Source organism: Lithobates pipiens, unplaced genomic scaffold (assembly GCF_037356315.1).
Source record: "Lithobates pipiens isolate NorthernLeopardFrog02 unplaced genomic scaffold, aLitPip1_a1.2 Scaffold_19, whole genome shotgun sequence".
Taxonomy (NCBI): domain Eukaryota; kingdom Metazoa; phylum Chordata; class Amphibia; order Anura; family Ranidae; genus Lithobates; species Lithobates pipiens.
In genome coordinates, this window is record NW_027507764.1 from 92,277,044 (window position 1) to 92,296,939 (window position 19,896).

Below are 19,896 nucleotides of genomic sequence, written 5' to 3' on the forward strand. Positions count from 1 at the left end.
TGGGTCAGGACACACCCTGGACCTGATTTTCAAACAGAACATCGACGTCAACATACTCGACAACATAACTCTGCCATGGACGGATCACCACGCCATCAAATTCAAAATCACTACCAACATCACCAACGCAAAACGGAAGCCTGTAACAACGCACTGGACCAGATCGCATAAAAAAACTGTACTCCGAAGCCTTCAAAACCACTCTGTCCAAAAAAATATCTACAATAACCTTAAACCACTCTACGGAGGAAACACTCAACTCCCTGAACAAGGCATTACTGCAATCAGCAGACTCGGTAGCACCAAAACGCAGGGCTCTCATCAGGAAGAAAAATGCTGGATGGTTTAATAGCTCCCTCTCCGTACTAAAGCAAGAACGCAGAAGAGCGGAAAGAACATGGAGAAGAAATCCCACCGAGGAAATCCTATTTAACTACAAAGGTCTGACAGAGAATTATCGGAAAGCAATCTTCAAAGCCAAAAAGGACCACTTCTCATATACAATCTCAACGGCCGCAAACCAACCACGGGAACTGTTTAAACTGGTTAATCAATCAATGAATCCGGTGTGCCTAGAACCCCCAGAAAGCGAATCCCAGGATTACTGTGACAAACTGTCAGATTTTTTCATCGATAAAGTCAAAACCATCAGGGAAACAATTTGTCAGAAGAAAACATCCAACCTCAGCCAGCAAATACATAAAGAGGATGTCCGCACCAACATACCGCAACCGCCAAAATTTTCACTATCCCCAATTACCGTAGACACCGCAAAAAACATCATTAATAAACTGCGTGACAGTACCTCACCTATTGACATCATCCCCACAAAACTACTGAAAGAATGCTCCGACATCGTGGCTCCAACCATAACCCACCTCATAAACCGATCATTCCACGAAGGGATTGTTCCCAGCATCCTCAAACAAGGCATCGTCAAACCTCTACTCAAGAAACCAAACTTGGACCCTCAGGATCCAAACAACCGTAGGCCAATTACAAGCATCAACACCATTTCTAAGATCATGGAGAAAGCTGTAGTACATCAGCTACAACTTCACCTGGATACTCACAAACTCCTGGACCCGCTGCAATCAGGCTTCCGCCCGGGTCATGGAACAGAAACAGCTCTCCTCAAGATTTGGGATGACGCCCTCGAAGCGGCAGATGACGGAGAGCCGTGTCTCCTCGTACTGCTAGACCTAAGTGCAGCGTTTGATACAGTAGATCACAATACTCTACTCGTCCGCCTCACAGAAGTAGCCGAAGTCCAAGACATAGATCTCCATTGGTTCGCGTCCTTCCTAGGAAATCGGTCACAGACAGTGAAACTAGGAAAATTCCTCTCCGAAACTCGGGCAGTCACCTGCGGAGTCCCTCAAGGCTCTCCGTTGTCACCCGTTCTCTTCAACATTTACATTCGCCCACTCCTTCAAATCATCAGATGCTCAGATCTCTGCTTCCACTCTTACGCTGACGACACGCAACTTTATTTCCGGATCAATGGAAAAAAAGATCACCAACAACAACTTGAAAACTGCCTCAAATCAATAGAGGACTGGATGACCACCAACTCCCTCCAGCTGAACCAATCAAAGACAGAGCTTCTTATCTTACACCCAAATCATAAGCCCGCAACCAAAACCTCCTGGTCTCCACCAACCGTCTTTGGGCAGACTATCTCCCCAAAGACCAAAGCGAAGAGTCTCGGGGTTATTTTAGACGCACAAATGTCAATGGATGCGCAAATAGGATCTGTAGTCAGTGGATCTCACCATCTGCTGCGCATGCTTCGCAGACTCATCCCTTTTATCCCAAAGAATGACAAAGCAGTGGTAGTTGGAACAATCATTAATTCACGACTGGACTACGCAAACTCGCTTTACATAGGATTACCACAATATCAACTTGCGCGATTACAACTGATCCAAAACACAGCGGCAAGGCTGATAACAGGAAAAAAACCCTGGGAATCCATCTCTCCTTCACTGAGGAGCTTACATTGGCTAACTGTAAAAAATCGGATCACGTTCAAGACCCTTTGCCTCACCCACAAATGCGTGCATAGAGAAGCTCCGCAATACCTAATGGAGAAAATAAATCATTACACACCAAACCGCAGTCTTCGATCAGCCAACAAAAACCTCCTCCTCGTGCCAAAAGCCCGGTATAAATCCAAGGGGGATCGGAGATTCGCTGTCCAAGGGCCTCGGCTATGGAATGCTCTACCAATCAACATCCGCCTGGAAGAAAATCACCTGGCTTTTAGGAAAAAACTCAAGACCTTCCTCTTTTAGCAGATGATCAAAGCTCGCCACAGCGCCTAGAGGCGATTCAGTTCGCATTGTGCGCTATATAAGTATTTCATTCATTCATTCATTCAAAGCGCTGAGTTTCCACCATCTCATTAAGTTTTCTCCTCATCACCTTCTCATCGCAGTCTTTAGTTTCTGTTTTTTCTCATAAAAAATAGTACAAAAACAAACGCATTAAACAAAAAGCGTTCGTTTTGTTCACGTACGAGAAACATTTTGGAGTTTGTCCCTTCGGGAATTTTCGTTTGCAAAGTCTGAATCAATTGTCGACAGTTGTGTACACACTATATGAAAATCGAAAGATTGATCGTGCCTTGTACTGAATTTTTATTCCGATTTTTTTCATATTGTGTACCCCCCTTAACACTGCTTGACCCATAACAAACTCCAGTAATTAACTTTGAAGTATGTATGTTTTGCTCTACCCAAAAGAAACAGACATCGCTATCTTTAAAGCCGCGTACACACGGGCGGACTGTCTGGCCAACTAAGTCCGTCAGACAATCCGACGGACAGTCCGTCCTACTTTCGAATGTACGGACTTGACCACACACGATGAACAAACAGTCCGTTGAAAGCTTGCGCGATGACGTATACAGCATGTACGACGGGACTAGAAATAGGACGTCCAATACACAGCAATGCAACCTTCCGCCGTGTAAATCCTTTCTGAGCATGCGCCATACTTAGTCCGTCCAACTAGTCTACTCACGAGCGGACTGTCCGCTGAAACCAAAGTTGAACGGACAATATTACGGAAATTCCGAAATACTTAGTCCACCAGACTGCACGCTGAAAAAGTCCGCTGAAGCCCACACACGAGCAGACTGTCCGCTGAAATGTGTTTCGGCGGACTAAGTTGGACAGACAGTCCGCCCGTGTGAACGCGGCTTTAGTTTTACACTGTCTCTCCAAAAGGGCATAACCAGTAATATTAATAGCCCAATCATATGCAGAATGAAGCCAAGATTCAGCATTACCAATTAAATCATAGTTCTCTTAACGCACCAGAGCTTCCAACTCTCCTACTTTGCTTGGCAGACTTCTGTCATTGGTGAAAAAACACTTTAATTTATTGTCCCATTTGCACTTGTGTGTTGCATATCTCTTTTAGAAGTACAAACAGTACCATAATTTTCAATGGTTGTTTGAAACATGGGAAACTCATTATCATCCTCTCCCCATCCCACCCTCCATTAGTGTCTGACCCATGACTAACTTACTGTATCTGCCCAATTATATTCTAATTCTCCCTCCCCCTCAATCCTAGTTTAAATACTCCTCCAGCCTTCCCATAAACCTCTCCCTAAGCACATCTCCCATTTAGGTGCAAACCATCTTTAGCATATAGGATGTGCCCCAATGAAAAGTCAGCCCAATGCTCTAAAAACCAAATTCTTTCCCTCTTACAACAGGTCTTTGTTATGAATAAAGTTCTCTAAGCTTCCCCTGACTTTCCTATGTTGCACAGGCAATATTCCAGACAATATAACCTTGAAGGTCCTTCCCTTCAATTTGAAGCCTAGTTCTTTGACCACTTTGGCTACGGAAGGTTTTATCCCCTTCATGACCAGGGCATTTGTACCCAAATTAAATGTTTATCATTTTATTTCACACAAATCTTTTGGTGGTATTTGATCACCACTGGATTTTAATTTAATTTAATTTTTTTTAAAAGAGAGAACATTTTGAAAAAAAATTATATTTCTTTAGTGTCTGTTATAAAACATGTAGAATAAAATCAATTTTCATCATAAATTTAGGCCAAAAAGTATTTCTGCTGCATGTCTTTGGTAAAAAAAAACAAAAAAAAACATAAAAGTATATTAATTGTTTATTTTAAAGTTATAGTGTCTATAAACTATGGTATATACTGTATTTGAAAATTGATCAGTCCTGATGTACAGAGCTCATTAATTGAGGCCCTAAAATGCTAGGGCAGGACAAAAGTTCCCCCAAAATGTCCCCTTTTTAGAAGATAGACAGGCAAGTTTCTTGAAGCTGTAATTTTTGTCCTATTCTTTTTTTTTATTTTTTTATAAAGGAATATTTTTAAACAAATTTTTTTTAAATTTTCATTTATTACAATTTTTTACATACTTTGATCAGAGTAGTTCAGTGTCACCATAGTAACACTGTACTACTCTGAGGGGATAATCAGATTTTTTAAAATACTTTGCTGTTACAATGAAGTAACAAAAGTTTTGCTGTTACAATGAAGTAGCAAAGTTTTCAACTGTCATGAATGGGTTAACTATTCATAACAGCTGTGATCACTAGTGATTAGCTACAGCTAATTACATGGTACATGGTGTTGTAATTGGCCCAGGTACCGTGTGAAAGCTGTGGGCCAATCAGAGTAGGGGTCAGGTAGTTTAGAGTAGGGGTCAAGTAGGTCAGTGTAATGGTCAGGTAGGTTAGTGGAGGTGTCAGGTAGGTCAGTGTAGGTATGTGAGTGTAGGTAGGTCAGTGTAGGGGTCAGGTAGGTAGGCCAGTGTAGGGGTCAGTGTAATGGTCAGGTAGGTCACATAGGTTACATAGGCAGGGCAAAGGGGGTGGAGTCAGGGGCAGAGCCAGGGGGGCGGAAAAATTAGGTTTCGTCTAGGGTGTCAAAAATTCTTACACCGGCCCTTTATCAAACAGTGCCGAGCAATAGCAACACCCCCTTCCGGCATTAAATACTTACAGCATCCCATTTGGCATTCATTTTCTCTTGTTCAAATTTGGCAAACTCTCTTCTGTCGTGAATAATCATAAGAAGCCTCCATATAAGCAACAATGCCAATCCAATAAGTACAATTGCAGCCACCACACCAGCAACGATGGGAACTATATCAGGCCCACTGGGACACTCTACAACAGGAAATCAGTAGATGTATCCTCATTAGCTGATATATGGGAATGCTTGGGAACAATAATATCTCTGCTAAGGATAAATTACCTGGCTCTCTCACAACATGCACATGAACCTCAGAGCTAGAATTTATAGAGTAAGTATAGTAAAACCAGCAATCATCTACATCCTTCTCTATGCACTCTTTGAGTGTGAGAGCATCTTCCTGTCCTGGCTGAGGTAACTCATCACGGCTGTCCACCAGAGTAAGGTTGAAATGTGAACACTGGGTATCACACCCTTCTTGTTTCTCTCCTTTATGGAATGCTCTGCACTGAACACATTCCCTGGGTAAACAAAAAGAGAGAAAAAAAAGAGACATTAGCAAATAACACGGTAAAGTAGACAAGCTATGTTAAAACAACACATAAAGAGAAATAAAAATTTGCTAGTGGATAAAAGACCAGAATTTGGATGTCATTCTATAGTGTGCACTAATGATCAGAGTTTAAATGTGGATGATGAAGACACACCAGTATAACCCCCCATAAAACTAGAGGAAGCCCTCCTCTGTTCACCTGTCACATCTGACTTAGAGGCATGGCTGTGCAGTTCTATAATCTAGATTCCCCACTTTAAATAGAACATCATGAAGCCAAAATGTATCTATAGGGAACTTAACAACCTAAGTGGTGAAATCAGAAGATGCATAGTTACAGCTACAGAACTTTGGTGTCATAGTCAACAGTGGAGGTGAAAGCCACAGAGAAGTAGGTAACTGCAGGTGAAGTTGCTATTAAAAAGACTTAAGCCAGTCATAGACTGTTTGAATTTCGGTTGGTTCACCAGGAACTGGCATGCGATTCGAACCATGTATGGGCAGGTTGAATGCATCAATCAACTTGGGTGTAACCAGCCTGTTGGATTTTTACATATGATTTTTGCTAGCAGCTGTTATAGCTGCTAGTAATAATTACTGTGTCTCCTGGCAGGGATGGCTTCCTCTGCCCCCCTGCCGGGAAAACTGACTGATGGGGGAAGTAAGTGGTTTTCTTTGCTGCAACCTATCTTTGCAGGAAAAAAAATTGCTATGGCTGGCCTTAGCTATGCACCTGGTGTTATTTGCAAGATCCATTCAGCGTAGAGCCTAGAACACATATCAGGCAGCATCTGCCAGTTCAATAGAAACCGGCCCGCTGGGTTGAACAAAAAAAAACTCAGTTTGTACCAGGCTTAATGATTTAGCTCAGGGGTGCCCAACCAGTGGCCTGGGGGCCACATGTGGCCTGCGGAGCCTTCTGATGTGGCTCGCGGCCTCCTGCTCTGAGATGGCTGGTTGGCAAGCGCGGATCGGTCATCCCAGAGCATCAGTGTTGTGAATGAAGCTGGAGTTAGAGAAAGCAGGCAGCTGAGGAGGAGAGCCACATAAGCCAATGCTTCCTGTATAGTGCTGGCACCTGCAGAGTGATACTAAATATGGGCATATCTGTTCTGCAGTGGTTATTGGGCTGCTTTCAAACTGATCCGCAGGTGCACCGCCTACCTCCAATCTGATCTGCTAAAAAAACAGCATCCACCCCCTTCCGCCTGGATAGGATTTAAGGGCCCATAGAGTAGAGCGGGCTGCAGTGGCGTAACTAGAACATTCAGGGCCCCGATGCAAGAAACCATGAAGGGCCCCCCTGAACCCCAGCCAGGGCCCTTCCCTCCGAGTCCGGCGGTGGAACTCCAGGGAGTGGTCACAGGTATGACCTTTGTGAGCCCTGTAGTTCCACCACTGGCATCAGTAGTCTTTTTTTATCATTATTTTTTCAAATTTTTAGGTGCCCCATTGGGGGACTGTCCCTAGGCAGGATAGGGTCCCCGTCCCCAGAAGAGATGAGGTCCTTTTCTCCAGGGCAGATGAAGTTACTGCCCCCAGGTGAGACAGGGTCCCTGTCCCCAGGGGAGATTGGGGTCCCTGTCCCCACGTGAGAAGGGGCCCCTGTCCCCAGGGGGAGATGTAGGGGGTAAGTAATGGTGTGTGGTGGATGGGGTCCTCTCACTCACCATGACCAAGCTGCAGGCCGCGCACTCATCCATGTTGGCCTGGGCTCCATCCAGTGTGCTGGATGGGTGATAAGCATATCTCCCAGAAAGACCTTTCATTATCTGTGTATGACGGGGGAGGAGGGGAGCTGGCAGACAAGCCTGCAGTGTCCTCCGGGGAGCCGGCTCTCATAGGGCTGCACTGCATCTGTGTGCTTAAAGTTTGTTTACCCGGGAGAAGTATGCAGTGCAGTGTGGGCCGGACTCGGGGGGGGGGGGGGCGGGACTCTGGCTGAGCGGCAATGCATGGAGCAGGAGAGGGGTACTCTGAGGAGCCAGCCGAGGACACAGGTCATGCGGGGAATGCACAACTAAAGAGCAGCCAGTGCGATAGTTGAGCATGGAGCTCTGCTAGTCACCCTCCACCTCCAGCCACCTGTGTGCATGGTGCAGTGGTACCCCTAGCTGCCTATGCTGCAGCCGGCCATATGTAGAGGGGGCTGCATGGGCCCCCTGCAGCACAGGGCCAAGTTGCGGTCGTGACTGCTGCATCCCCTATAGTTACACCCCTGGTGGGCTGTGTCTGTGTCCGCTCTCCATATGCAGAGTGGACACGAACCTGTCATCCTCCCGCTCCACTCATTGTGGCCCGCGACCAGTTACCAAGTCACTTAAGTGGCCCTCACTCTTCAAAAGGTTGGGCATCCCTGATTTAGCTGAACTATAATTCCGTTTTACATTTCTTGAAAATGTGTTCCTTATTAATACTCACTTGTGTTCCATACAAACACCAAGAGTGCTCTGGAATGTCTCACACTTCTGTCCATAGAATTTGGGGTCTGTACATTTACACCTTCCACAGTCACATGTTCCTCTTTCATTACATAGCCGACCGTTAGATGCCATGCACGTTGAGTTATCTTCTGAGCAATCACAAGCACTACCAGAAAAATTAGCAAAACATATGCATTTTCTGCATGTGCAGACTCCATTACCTGTAATAAAAGACATGTTTTAAGTATCCAGTTTGAAAACTGACACACGTAACTGCCATAATTGCCACTTTGAAATTAGCAAACACCTTTCCATTTTAGCCTGCAACTACCTATGATTGTTATTGCTTGTCCTGATTATCAGTGCAGTCCCAACGGTGCTGCCAATCAGTGCCTCCTCATCAGTGTCACCTATCAGTGCCGCCTACCAGAGCCCATCAGTGTAAATCAGTGCCACCTATCAGTGCAGGCTCATCAGTGCAGCCTATCAGTGCCCATAAAAGACCATGGAAGAAAACAAGGAGGGTCTAGCTCGCACTACACAAACTAAGAAGACAAAGATTTCAAAATCATATAGTAAACATCTGATTAAGCCCAAAACTGCCACTAAATGGCAGCATACTACAAAACAATAACATGATGCAGTTCAATATACAATACAGAAAAAAATACATGAATGCACAACAGAAGAGATCCAACTGCATTAAAAAATGTAACCATGTGCGGCCCTAATATCAGGAGAAGTGTTACATAGTTAGTTACATAGTTAGGTTAAAAAAAGACACAAGTCCATCTAGTTCAACCATTAAAAAATAAAATATCATATATCATACAATTCCATATACCCAATTCTATACCCACAGTTGATGCAGAGGAAGGCGAAAAAACCCCCCAGAAAAGCAGGATCCAATTTTCTACAGCAGGGGAAATAATTCCTTCCTGATCCCAGAGAGGCAATCGGATTTTCCCTGGATCAACTTTACCTATAAATGTTAGTACCCAGTTATATTATGTACATTTAGGAAAGAATCCAGGGCTTTCATAAAGCAATCTACTGAGCTGGCCAGAACCACCTCTGGAGGTAGTCATTTTCACAGCTCTTACTGTGAAGAAACCTTGAAATCTCTTTTCCTCTAGACATAAAGAGTGTCCCCTTGTCCTCAGGGTTGACCATAAAGTGAATAACTCAACACCAAGTTCACTATATGAACCCCTTATATGTACATGGTGATCATATCCTCTCTCAATCTCCTCAAGAGTGAACAAATTCAGTTCCTGTAATCTTTCCTCATAGCTGAGCTCCTTCATGCCTCTTAAGCCGCGTACACACAAGCTGAATGTCCGACAGAAAAAGTCAGACGGGAGCTTTTCATCATATATTCCAATCATGTGTATGCCCCATCAGACTTTTTACATCAAAAATTCTGACAGACCTAGAAATAGAACATGTTCTAAATATTTCCAACAGAACCAATTCCTGTCGGGAAAACCGCTCGTCTGACAGATCAAAAACGACGCATGCTCTGAAATGGAAGCTATTGGTTACAGGCTATTGAACTTCCTTTTTCTAGTCCCGTCGTGCGTGTTGTGCGTCACTGCGTTCTTGATGATCGGACTTTGATGTGATCGTGTGTACGCAAGACAGTTTCAGCGGAATTCCATCGGAACTCTGGAGTTTATTCTGATGGGAAAACTGGTCGTGTGTACAGGGCATCATGAGTTTGGTTGCCCTTCTCTGCACATTCTCCAGTTCCCCGATATCCTTTTTTCTTTTCTTTAACTCATTCAACAGCATGCACCTTTTCTTGGGTATCTTAAGGCCCCTCGTTTTCAGCGATATTATTCTAATGCTGTCCATCACCATGTCAGGGGGAAGGGGGTAAAAGGGAAGAGGAGGGGGAGGGAAAGATAGGGCAGAGAGAGGGGGTTAAGTGAGAGAAGAAGGGGAAATTAGAAAGGGGAAGAGTTGAAAAAGAGAACTATCAAGTTCAGGATAGAGGACCCTTAAGTAACTAAAATCGTACGTAACAAACTAATATCAGCACGTAGCTCCCAAAAGCTGGGAGAACATGCTAGCCTACTTGGAGGAGAGGTTAGTCAGGGCCCAAGAGCGGAGGACCCAATCCTCCCACCCACCCCAGCAAAAATCAAAATTATAACCATTATTATAAATGCTATAAAAGAAAAATAATAAAGTGAAAAACAAACACAATCACAAGGAAACATATGGTGCAAAGTATCCACTCCTAGACTTCCTGTGTCCTGTGAGGTTCATCTCCTCTGGTCCCAGCTGTTTGGCCATGTGTGGGAATACGCAGGATATCTGCCATAGCTCGTTACCTCAGGAGGTCCACCTCATGGAAGACAGGACATCCCTGGACGAGTGCGTGGCCACATGTAATGACCCACACTCCTCCTGGGCATGCAGATGAACGAGCAGCAATTCCATCAACTGCACGACTCCCGAGAAGAGCGGTAGGGCACATAACTAGAACAGGCCATAACATCAATAACAGGTACAGGACAGCCTGCCAAGGGAGACTCCTCCCACCTCGAGTGCAGTGGCGGCTGGTGATAAAAAATGTTGGGGGGGCGCAAACCCCTCCAGGTCCCTATCTACCCATCCTCTGCTGTCATGGCTCCTAATACCCGAATACATACACAGAGCGCACAGTACATACAGAGCACACAATGCATACAGAGAACACACAGTACATACACAACACATACAATACACACGGTATATTCACAGAACGCACAGTGCATACACAGAAGACACAGTACATACAGAACATACAACACACACACAGTACATACAATACATACACAGAACACACACAGGACGCACAGTACACACAATACATACACGAAACACACAGTACATACAATACATACGATACACACACACAGAACACACAGTACATACAGAACATACAGTACATACAGTACACACACAGTACATACAATACATACACAGAACACACACAGGACGCACAGTACACACAATACATACACAGAATACACAGTACATACAATACATACGATACACACACACAGAACACACAGTACATACAATACACACACAGTACATACACAGAACACACATAGTACATTACACACACACACAACACACAGTACATACAATACATACACTGAACACACACAGAACACACACAGGACGCACAGTACACACAATACATACACAGAACACACACTACATACGATACACACACACAGAACACACAGTACATACAACACACACACAGTACATACAACACACACACAGTACATACAATACACACACACAGAACACACAGTACATATACAGAACACACAGTACATAGTACATATAATACACACACAGTACATTATATACACACAGTACATACACAGAACACACACAGTACATACAATACACACACACAGAACCCCCAGTACATACAACACACACACACACACACAGAACACCCAGTACATACAACACACACAGTACATACAATACACACACACACACACACACACACACACAGAACACACAGTACATATAATACACACACAGTACATAATATACACACAGTACATACACAGAACACACACAGTACATACAATACACACACACACACACACACACACACACAGAACAGCCAGTACATACAATACACACACATACACAGAACACACTTCTTCCCAGCCTGAATGTCCGTTTTGAGTTTTCCACATTTTAAAACAACCTGTTGCTGTGAAGCTTCCCCATCTTATCACAGAGTCCCACAAAGTAGCTGGCAGCTGCCATGCCATGAGTTACTGTATCCGGAGCAGTCTACCTGAAGGGGGGTGAAGAGCAGAGTGACATACAGAGTTCTGATGATATCAGCCGATTTGTGAGCAAAATTCAGTGGAGTAAATGCAGGAGGGTTATAATCACACTTGCATTCAATTTTTTGGAATGTGTAGTGAAAGGGGGGGATCTAATCTGGCTTCTAACAGTACTAACAAAAAGCCTCAGGGCTGCAAGGCACTTACCTTGCTTCCAGCTCCGCTCGGGCCATGCAAAGAATGGAGCTGTGAGGTCACGTCCGGTTTTCGTAAAACCCGGAAGTAACCTCTAAATTAAACAACAATGCTCCCGCCCATAGTGATTCTACGGGCGGAAGCTAATTGGCACTTTCATTTGCGCCACAAGGCGGGTTAAAATCCCGCAAATGAAGCTCCACGTCTGCAATCTCATGATTGCATTGACGTGGTGTTTCCCATAGTGCACTATGCCCGGCGCCCGGACACAGTGCACTTAAGGACCTTTTTTCAATTTTTTTTTTTTTTTTAAAGGGCCAGTTTTAAAAAAAAAAATTTTTTTTTCATTTTTTTTTTTTTCATTTTTTTTCTTTGGTGACTGGGGGGGGGGGCGGCGCCCAGGCGCCCCCTATGGACGGGCCGCCACTGCTCGAGTGTATCCATCCAAACTCCCATCTACAGGGCAATAGGCGTGCGCTTTGCATGTTGCCCAGGGCTGCTAAGACTCCAAATGGAGGAGGCTTCCTCCATTTGGACCCAGTGCACCCTGTACTGGTGCACTCACCAGTATAGGGTGAGTGCACACTCATCCCACCCCCCCGGATAACCCCGAGAGGGGGGGCAAGTGCCGCTCCAAAAGACATCCCCAAGACATCCCCCCCCCCCCCCCCGCTCAGCACATTACCCCGGTAACAATGAGAATACAATAATGTAATGCATTGCAACATTTACTATGCAGTAAGCAGTGTTTTAGTCACCCTGATATATAGTATGGCTATAGTTTCATACCAGGGAGTGATACTGGCGTGACGCCAGTGCAAATATTAAGGCATAAAGACCTTCATGGTTGTTGTGTGGGGCATGGGAAACGTAGGAGTCAGTCTTTACCGATCCCCTGGGGCCACAGAATCTTCATAGTACAGAGTCAGTTGGATGGCCTGTAATTGGTCGGTATTGCATGGAGGGTGCTAACTGTGGAGAGCGTTACACAGGCAAAAGAGAGCTTCATGGGGAGCTTTATACTGTATCCACACAGGGCGAGATGAGATATGAGTCAGGGTAAGCTTCTGTTTCATGAGTGTCAGGGGAATAGGGAAGCAATGGGGTGAGGTGCATCTTAAGTAAAGCTGCTCTGTAGTGGGTTGAGTGGGAGTGATAAATGCAGGGTGGAAATGTTTCAAGACTCACGTGGTTCCTCCAGAGACTGCAGTTGTGAGCGGCAATGACTCCTCTGAGGTCTGGGCTGGAAGTTGCACCAAAGGCGTCCAGATAATCTTGGGAGGAAAGTTAGCCAGCTGTCAGGGCTCTGCCCGCGCTGCATGGGCGAATCTGTGCGTGCGCCCCGAGCATCAGTGCGTGTGTGCGCGCCAGTGTGCACCTCAGGCGAATGCAAATGTGCGATGGGCATGTACAGCGTATGCGCACTAGTTGTCCTATTTAAAGATGACAGCTGCGCTTGTGCGGCACCGTTTGTCTGCAGCTTGTACCTGAGACTTCTGCTACCTTCTGCGTCTGATCATGTTTACTGACCCAGCTTCCATCTGACCTTGCTGATCTCTCCGATCCTGATCCCGGCCTGCCGGACCCTGTTTATATACATATATATATATATATATATATATATATTTATTTATTTATATATTTACCCTGACTATATTACCCCCCCGGTCCTTGTCAAATTTTTTTTCCATGAAACCAGTCCCCCATGCAAAAAAGGTCTTGGACAGCTGCTCTAAAGTGACATCACTCCCTTCTAGCGCACTATGATAGAGTTAACAGCGCAGGAGGGAAAAGAGTGACCGATTCCATGGTCAGTGAAGGTTTTGAAATCAGCTTTTTTTGGGAAGGGGGGGGGGGGTGTCCCTGAATGGCAGTTTGGAAATGTGGTCACCCTACCCGACGCGCTGACTTTTTTCTGAGTCTGCTGCTCTCTGACTCGCTGAGACCGTCCCTCCCTCACCCCCAATGCGATGGCTCAGGTCTCAGCTCGGCCACTCAGCCACTCAGTTCCAGTCCCTCCTGTGTACTGTGTAGAGAGAGGTGAAGATCCGGCCGGTGATCTGTGGGACTGTCTAGGGGAGGGACTGTGCTGTACAGCAGCCGCCCAGAGCGGGAGAGAGATCCGGAGAACAGGCAGGCAGGCTGAGTCAAGGAGGTGGAGGAAGCAAGGAGGACTCATGGAATGGAAAATATATATATTAATATTGTAAAGGACTAGTAGTGATGGCCGAACGGTTCGCCCGGCGGTCGTTTCGCGGCGAATTTCCGACTTTCGCCGTCCGCGGGTTCGAACGCCTTTTTCCGTCGTTCGCCCCGGCGGACTTACGTGTTTAATGTATACAAGAACTTTAACCTTTCGTGACACGTTTATCATGTGTTACAGGACAACCAATTGAGACATGACAGCTCATGGACACTTGGACATTCCCCCTAACCTATAAATACACCCGATCCGGTGGCCATTTTACATTCTTTCTTCTGTCACTGTAGGGAAAGGATCCTGTGTGGAGTAGGGACAGAGAAAACGCTAGCTATTTGGTACACAAAAGTTCTTTTCAGGACTGGTATAGGTGTTAGGTCAGCAGCCTGAGTTTCTTTTGTCAGTTTAGATAAAGGGACAGAGCGCTGTATGCTGCTATTTTAGGGACAGCTCAGCCAGATTAGTCTTTCTTCATCATCATCATCATCATCATCATTAGCTGTTACTATCAGGTCCACAAAAGAGCTGTTCCAGCTAATCGTTCCAGCCTACTCTTTTTTGCCAATTTGTATAGGGACAGGCAGGAAGCAGTGTGTCAGGCAGTGAGGATAATTTTAAAGACTTGCTGTTACTATTAGTTCCACAAAGGTTCTTTTCAGGACTGGTATCAGTGGTACGGTAATAGGCTTGTACACGTATAATATTCTTTCTTCCAAATATAGAAAGAATATTATACTTGACTGCTGCCCTTCTGCTGCAGTCTGCTAATCATTCACAACTCACTTGTTCCACAAAGCTCTTTATCAGGACTGGTAACTTGGTCTGTCTAGGGTGCTACGGTACATAGGCTTGGGTGCGGTACAGTCTGCTGTTCTGTAAGGACCGCTATCGGTCCACAATACATAGGGTTGCCGTGCACTACTGCTGACCGCTGCCCTATACTGCAGCAGTCCTTCATTGGTATAGGGACTGACGTACAGTCTGCTAATCACTAACACACAACCTGCTTGGTCCACAAAAGTTCTTATAAGGACTGGTAACTTGGTATAGGGTGCTACGGTACATAGGCCTGAGTGCGTTACAGTCTGCTGTTCTGTAAGGACCGCTATCGGTCCACAATACATAGGGTTGCCGTGCACTACTGCTGACCGCTGCCCTATACTGCAGCAGTCCTTCAGCGGTATAGGGACTGACGCACAGTCTGCTAAACACTAACACACAACCTGCTTGGTCCACAAAAGTTTTTATAAGGACTGGTAACTTGGTATAGGGTGCTACGGTACATAGGCCTGAGTGCAGTACAGTCTGCTGTTCTGTAAGGACCGCTATCGGTCCACAATACATAGGGTTGCCGTGCACTACTGCTGACCGCTGCCCTATACTGCAGCAGTCCTTCATTGGTATAGGGACTGACGTACAGTCTGCTAATCACTAACACACAACCTGCTTGGTCCACAAAAGTTCTTATAAGGACTGGTAACTTGGTATAGGGTGCTACGGTACATAGGCCTGAGTGCGTTACAGTCTGCTGTTCTGTAAGGACCGCTATCGGTCCACAATACATAGGGTTGACGTGCACCACTGCTGACCGCTGCCCTATACTGCAGCAGTCCTTCAGCGGTATAGGGACTGACGTACAGTCTGCTAAACACTAATACACAACCTGCTTGGTCCACAAAAGTTCTTATAAGGACTGGTAACTTGGTATAGGGTGCTACGGTACATAGGCTTGAGTGCGGTACAGTCTGCTGTTCTGTAAGGACCGCTATCGGTCCACAATAGATAGGGTTGACGTGCACCACTGCTGACCGCTGCCCTATACTGCAGCAGTCCTTCAGCGGTATAGGGACTGACGCACAGTCTGCTAAACACTAACACACAACCTGCTTGGTCCACAAAAGTTTTTATAAGGACTGGTAACTTGGTATAGGGTGCTACGGTACATAGGCCTGAGTGCGTTACAGTCTGCTGTTCTGTAAGGACCGCTATCGGTCCACAATACATAGGGTTGCCGTGCACTACTGCTGACCGCTGCCCTATACTGCAGCAGTCCTTCATTGGTATAGGGACTGACGTACAGTCTGCTAATCACTAACACACAACCTGCTTGGTCCACAAAAGTTCTTATAAGGACTGGTAACTTGGTATAGGGTGCTACGGTACATAGGCCTGAGTGCGTTACAGTCTGCTGTTCTGTAAGGACCGCTATCGGTCCACAATACATAGGGTTGCCGTGCACTACTGCTGACCGCTGCCCTATACTGCAGCAGTCCTTCAGCGGTATAGGGACTGACGCACAGTCTGCTAAACACTAACACACAACCTGCTTGGTCCACAAAAGTTCTTATAAGGACTGGTAACTTGGTATAGGGTGCTACGGTACATAGGCCTGAGTGCAGTACAGTCTGCTGTTCTGTAAGGACCGCTATCGGTCCACAATACATAGGGTTGCCGTGCACTACTGCTGACCGCTGCCCTATACTGCAGCAGTCCTTCATTGGTATAGGGACTGACGTACAGTCTGCTAATCACTAACACACAACCTGCTTGTTCCACAAAAGTTCTTATAAGGACTGGTAACTTGGTATAGGGTGCTACGGTACATAGGCTTGAGTGCGGTACAGTCTGCTGTTCTGTAAGGACCGCTATCGGTCCACAATAGATAGGGTTGACGTGCACCACTGCTGACCGCTGCCCTATACTGCAGCAGTCCTTCAGCGGTATAGGGACTGACGTACAGTCTGCTAAACACTAATACACAACCTGCTTGGTCCACAAAAGTTCTTATAAGGACTGGTAACTTGGTATAGGGTGCTACGGTACATAGGCTTGAGTGCGGTACAGTCTGCTGTTCTGTAAGGACCGCTATCGGTCCACAATAGATAGGGTTGACGTGCACCACTGCTGACCGCTGCCCTATACTGCAGCAGTCCTTCAGCGGTATAGGGACTGACGTACAGTCTGCTAAACACTAATACACAACCTGCTTGGTCCACAAAAGTTCTTATAAGGACTGGTAACTTGGTATAGGGTGCTACGGTACATAGGCTTGAGTGCGGTACAGTCTGCTGTTCTGTAAGGACCGCTATAGGTCCACAATAGATAGGGTTGACGTGCACCACTGCTGACCGCTCACCTATACTGCAGCAGTCCTTCAGCGGTATAGGGACTAAGAGTTTTGTCACAGGGTCATTTAAAAAATGACATGCAGAGGAAGAGGCAGGCCCTTCCGCAGGGGTGGTAGGGGTAGGGCAGGAGCAACAGGCTTGAGCCAAAGTGGGAAGTTGCAGAAGGTGCGTTCAATTACTTTAAAGGATGCACCAGACTTGGTTGAGTGGCTCGCTCAGCCTTACTCTTCTGCACCCTCCTCATCCTCTCGATCTGCACCCTCTTCTTCACTCTCTGCTATGTGCACCCCCAAAGACACTACCACCAACAACACGACCACCACCACCACCACCACATACCTTCCGCTTGAGTCACTGGAATTATTTTCCGATCCATATCAAGAGGACATTTCTGATGCGCAGCCACTCTTGGTATTGGATCAGGAAGAGGAGGTAGCAACAAGCGCTACTCAGCAGTCTGACGCCAGTACCCAGATCAGCCCAAGGAGGAGGTTGGTCCCCGGTGTTGCTGCCTACTCTACTTATAGCGGTGGGGAAGGTGACGTTGATGATGACGTGTCTAGTGATGTCACGTGGGTGCCCACAAGAGAGGAAGAGGAGGGGAGTTCAGAGGGAGATATGGACCAGCAGATAGGGAGGAGAAGCAGCAATGACTTACATTGCACAGCAGGGACAAAGCAGACTGCAAATGTATCAGGAGCGAGTCATCGACCATGTACGGTCACATCTGGCGCTCCCAGGACACCGGCACATGGCTCCGCAGTGTGGGCTTTTTTTAACGTGTCCGCTGCTGACAATAGCGTTGCCATCTGCAATCTTTGCAGTCAACGCGTTAGTCGCGGTAAGCCCAATACTCACCTAGGGACGACCGCCTTAAGAAGGCACATGAGCAGCCATCACCGAGCCCAGTGGGAGCAACGGAACACACAAAGCCACACTGCAGGCTCTCACCGTCCAGCCTCGTCTTCTACTTCTCCTTCTCCTCTCTCCTCACAATTGTCCTCCACTCCACCTTCCATCACGCCAAGCTCACATTTTTCTGCAAAAAGGCAGGCTTCCGTGGGCCTAATGTTTGAGCGTAAAAAAATGATGACGCCGGATAACCCTCTTGCCCAACGGTTGGCGGCTGGCTTGTCAGAACTCATAGCCCGCCAACTACTGCCATATAAACTGGTGGACTCGGAGGCCTTTCGCAAATTTGTGGCCATTGGAACACCACAATGGAAGGTCCCAGGAAGGAAGTATTTCTCAGAGAAGGGCATCCCAGAGCTATATGGCCATGTTCAGCGGCAAGTGAATGTATCTCTGGCACACAGTGTCGGTGCCAAGATACATCTGACCACAGACACGTGGTCTAGCAAACACGGGCAGGGAAGGTATATCAGTTTTACTGCCCACTGGGTGAACCTTCTGACGGCCGTCAAGCATGTAACCCGTGGCACCCGTGTAGATTTGGTTTTACCGCCACGGATTGCATGCAGGCCTGACTCTTCTTCTCCTCCTCCTACTCCATCCTCCTCCCTCTCCTCCTCAGCTGCCTCCTCCTTTTCCGCTGCTAGCGTCTCTTCCACTGCACCGCCCAAGCTCCCCAGAACCTATTCCACATGCCAGGTGAGACGTTGCCATGCCGTGCTGCGTCTGTTGTGCCTGGAAGCAAAGAGCCACACTGGCCCGGCACTCCTTTCAGCTTTGCGTTCACAGGCAGATGAGTGGCTAACACCGCTCAATTTGACAGTTGGTAAAGTGGTGTGTGACAACGGTGCCAATCTGCTTAGCGCATTGAAACAGGGCAAAATCACGCACGTGCCGTGCATGGCACACGTCTTAAACTTGGTCGTGCAGCGATTCCTTGTCAAATACCCTGGGGTCCAGGACATCTTGCGGCAGGCAAGGAAAATCTCGGCCCATTTCAGAAGATCTTACACGGCCATGGCTCGCCTTGCTGACATTCAGCGGCGACACCATCTGCCGGTCAGACGTCTTATTTGCGATTGCCCGACGCGATGGAACTCAACCTTCTATATGCTTGATAGGCTGCTCCAGCAGAAACGTGCAGTTAACGTCTACCTGTATGAACTCTGCGAAAGAAACGGTTCTGGGGAGCTGGGTTTTTTTTCACCGCGCCAGTGGCTGCTCATGCGCGACACATGCAGACTTCTGCGGCCATTTGAGGAGATCACCAAACTGGTCAGTCGCAGCCATGGCGCCATCAGTGACATGGTACCTTATGCCTTCTTTCTGGAGCGTGCATTGCGTCGTGTCATTGATCAGGCTGTGGAGGAGCAGGAGCGGGAAGATGAGGAAGTCGCAATGCTGGATGAATTCCCAGGGGGGGCTACTCTATCTGAGACAAGTCAACAACAGGAGTCTGATGAGGAGTCAGAGGAGGATGGTGCCGGGGCGGATGAGCAGGAGCAAGAAGAGCATGCTTTAAACCTTTCTGGGATCCCTGTTGTGCGAGGATGGGGAGAGGAGAATGAAGAGGACGACATTATCCTGGATGATGAGCAGGAGCCAGGCCACCACACCGCTTCCACTTTAGTGCAAATGGGGGCCTTCATGCTCCAGTGTTTTAATAGGGACCCCCGTATAAAAAGCATGAGGGTCA

General features: G+C 46.7%; 1 protein-coding gene across 1 annotated transcript in view; it reads right to left on the bottom strand.

Moving 5' to 3' along the window:
* The window catches only part of LOC143996172 (integrin beta-1-A-like), a 128,918-nt gene that overhangs the window by 45,014 nt on the left and 64,008 nt on the right, over positions 1-19,896 (bottom strand). Inside the window, exons 13-15 of the mRNA XM_077491083.1 lie at positions 7,949-8,171; positions 5,257-5,495; positions 5,002-5,168 (exon numbers count right to left, since the gene is read on the bottom strand). Coding sequence (XP_077347209.1) covers positions 5,002-5,168; positions 5,257-5,495; positions 7,949-8,171 — 629 coding nt within the window. The remainder of the gene's footprint in view (positions 1-5,001; positions 5,169-5,256; positions 5,496-7,948; positions 8,172-19,896) is intronic.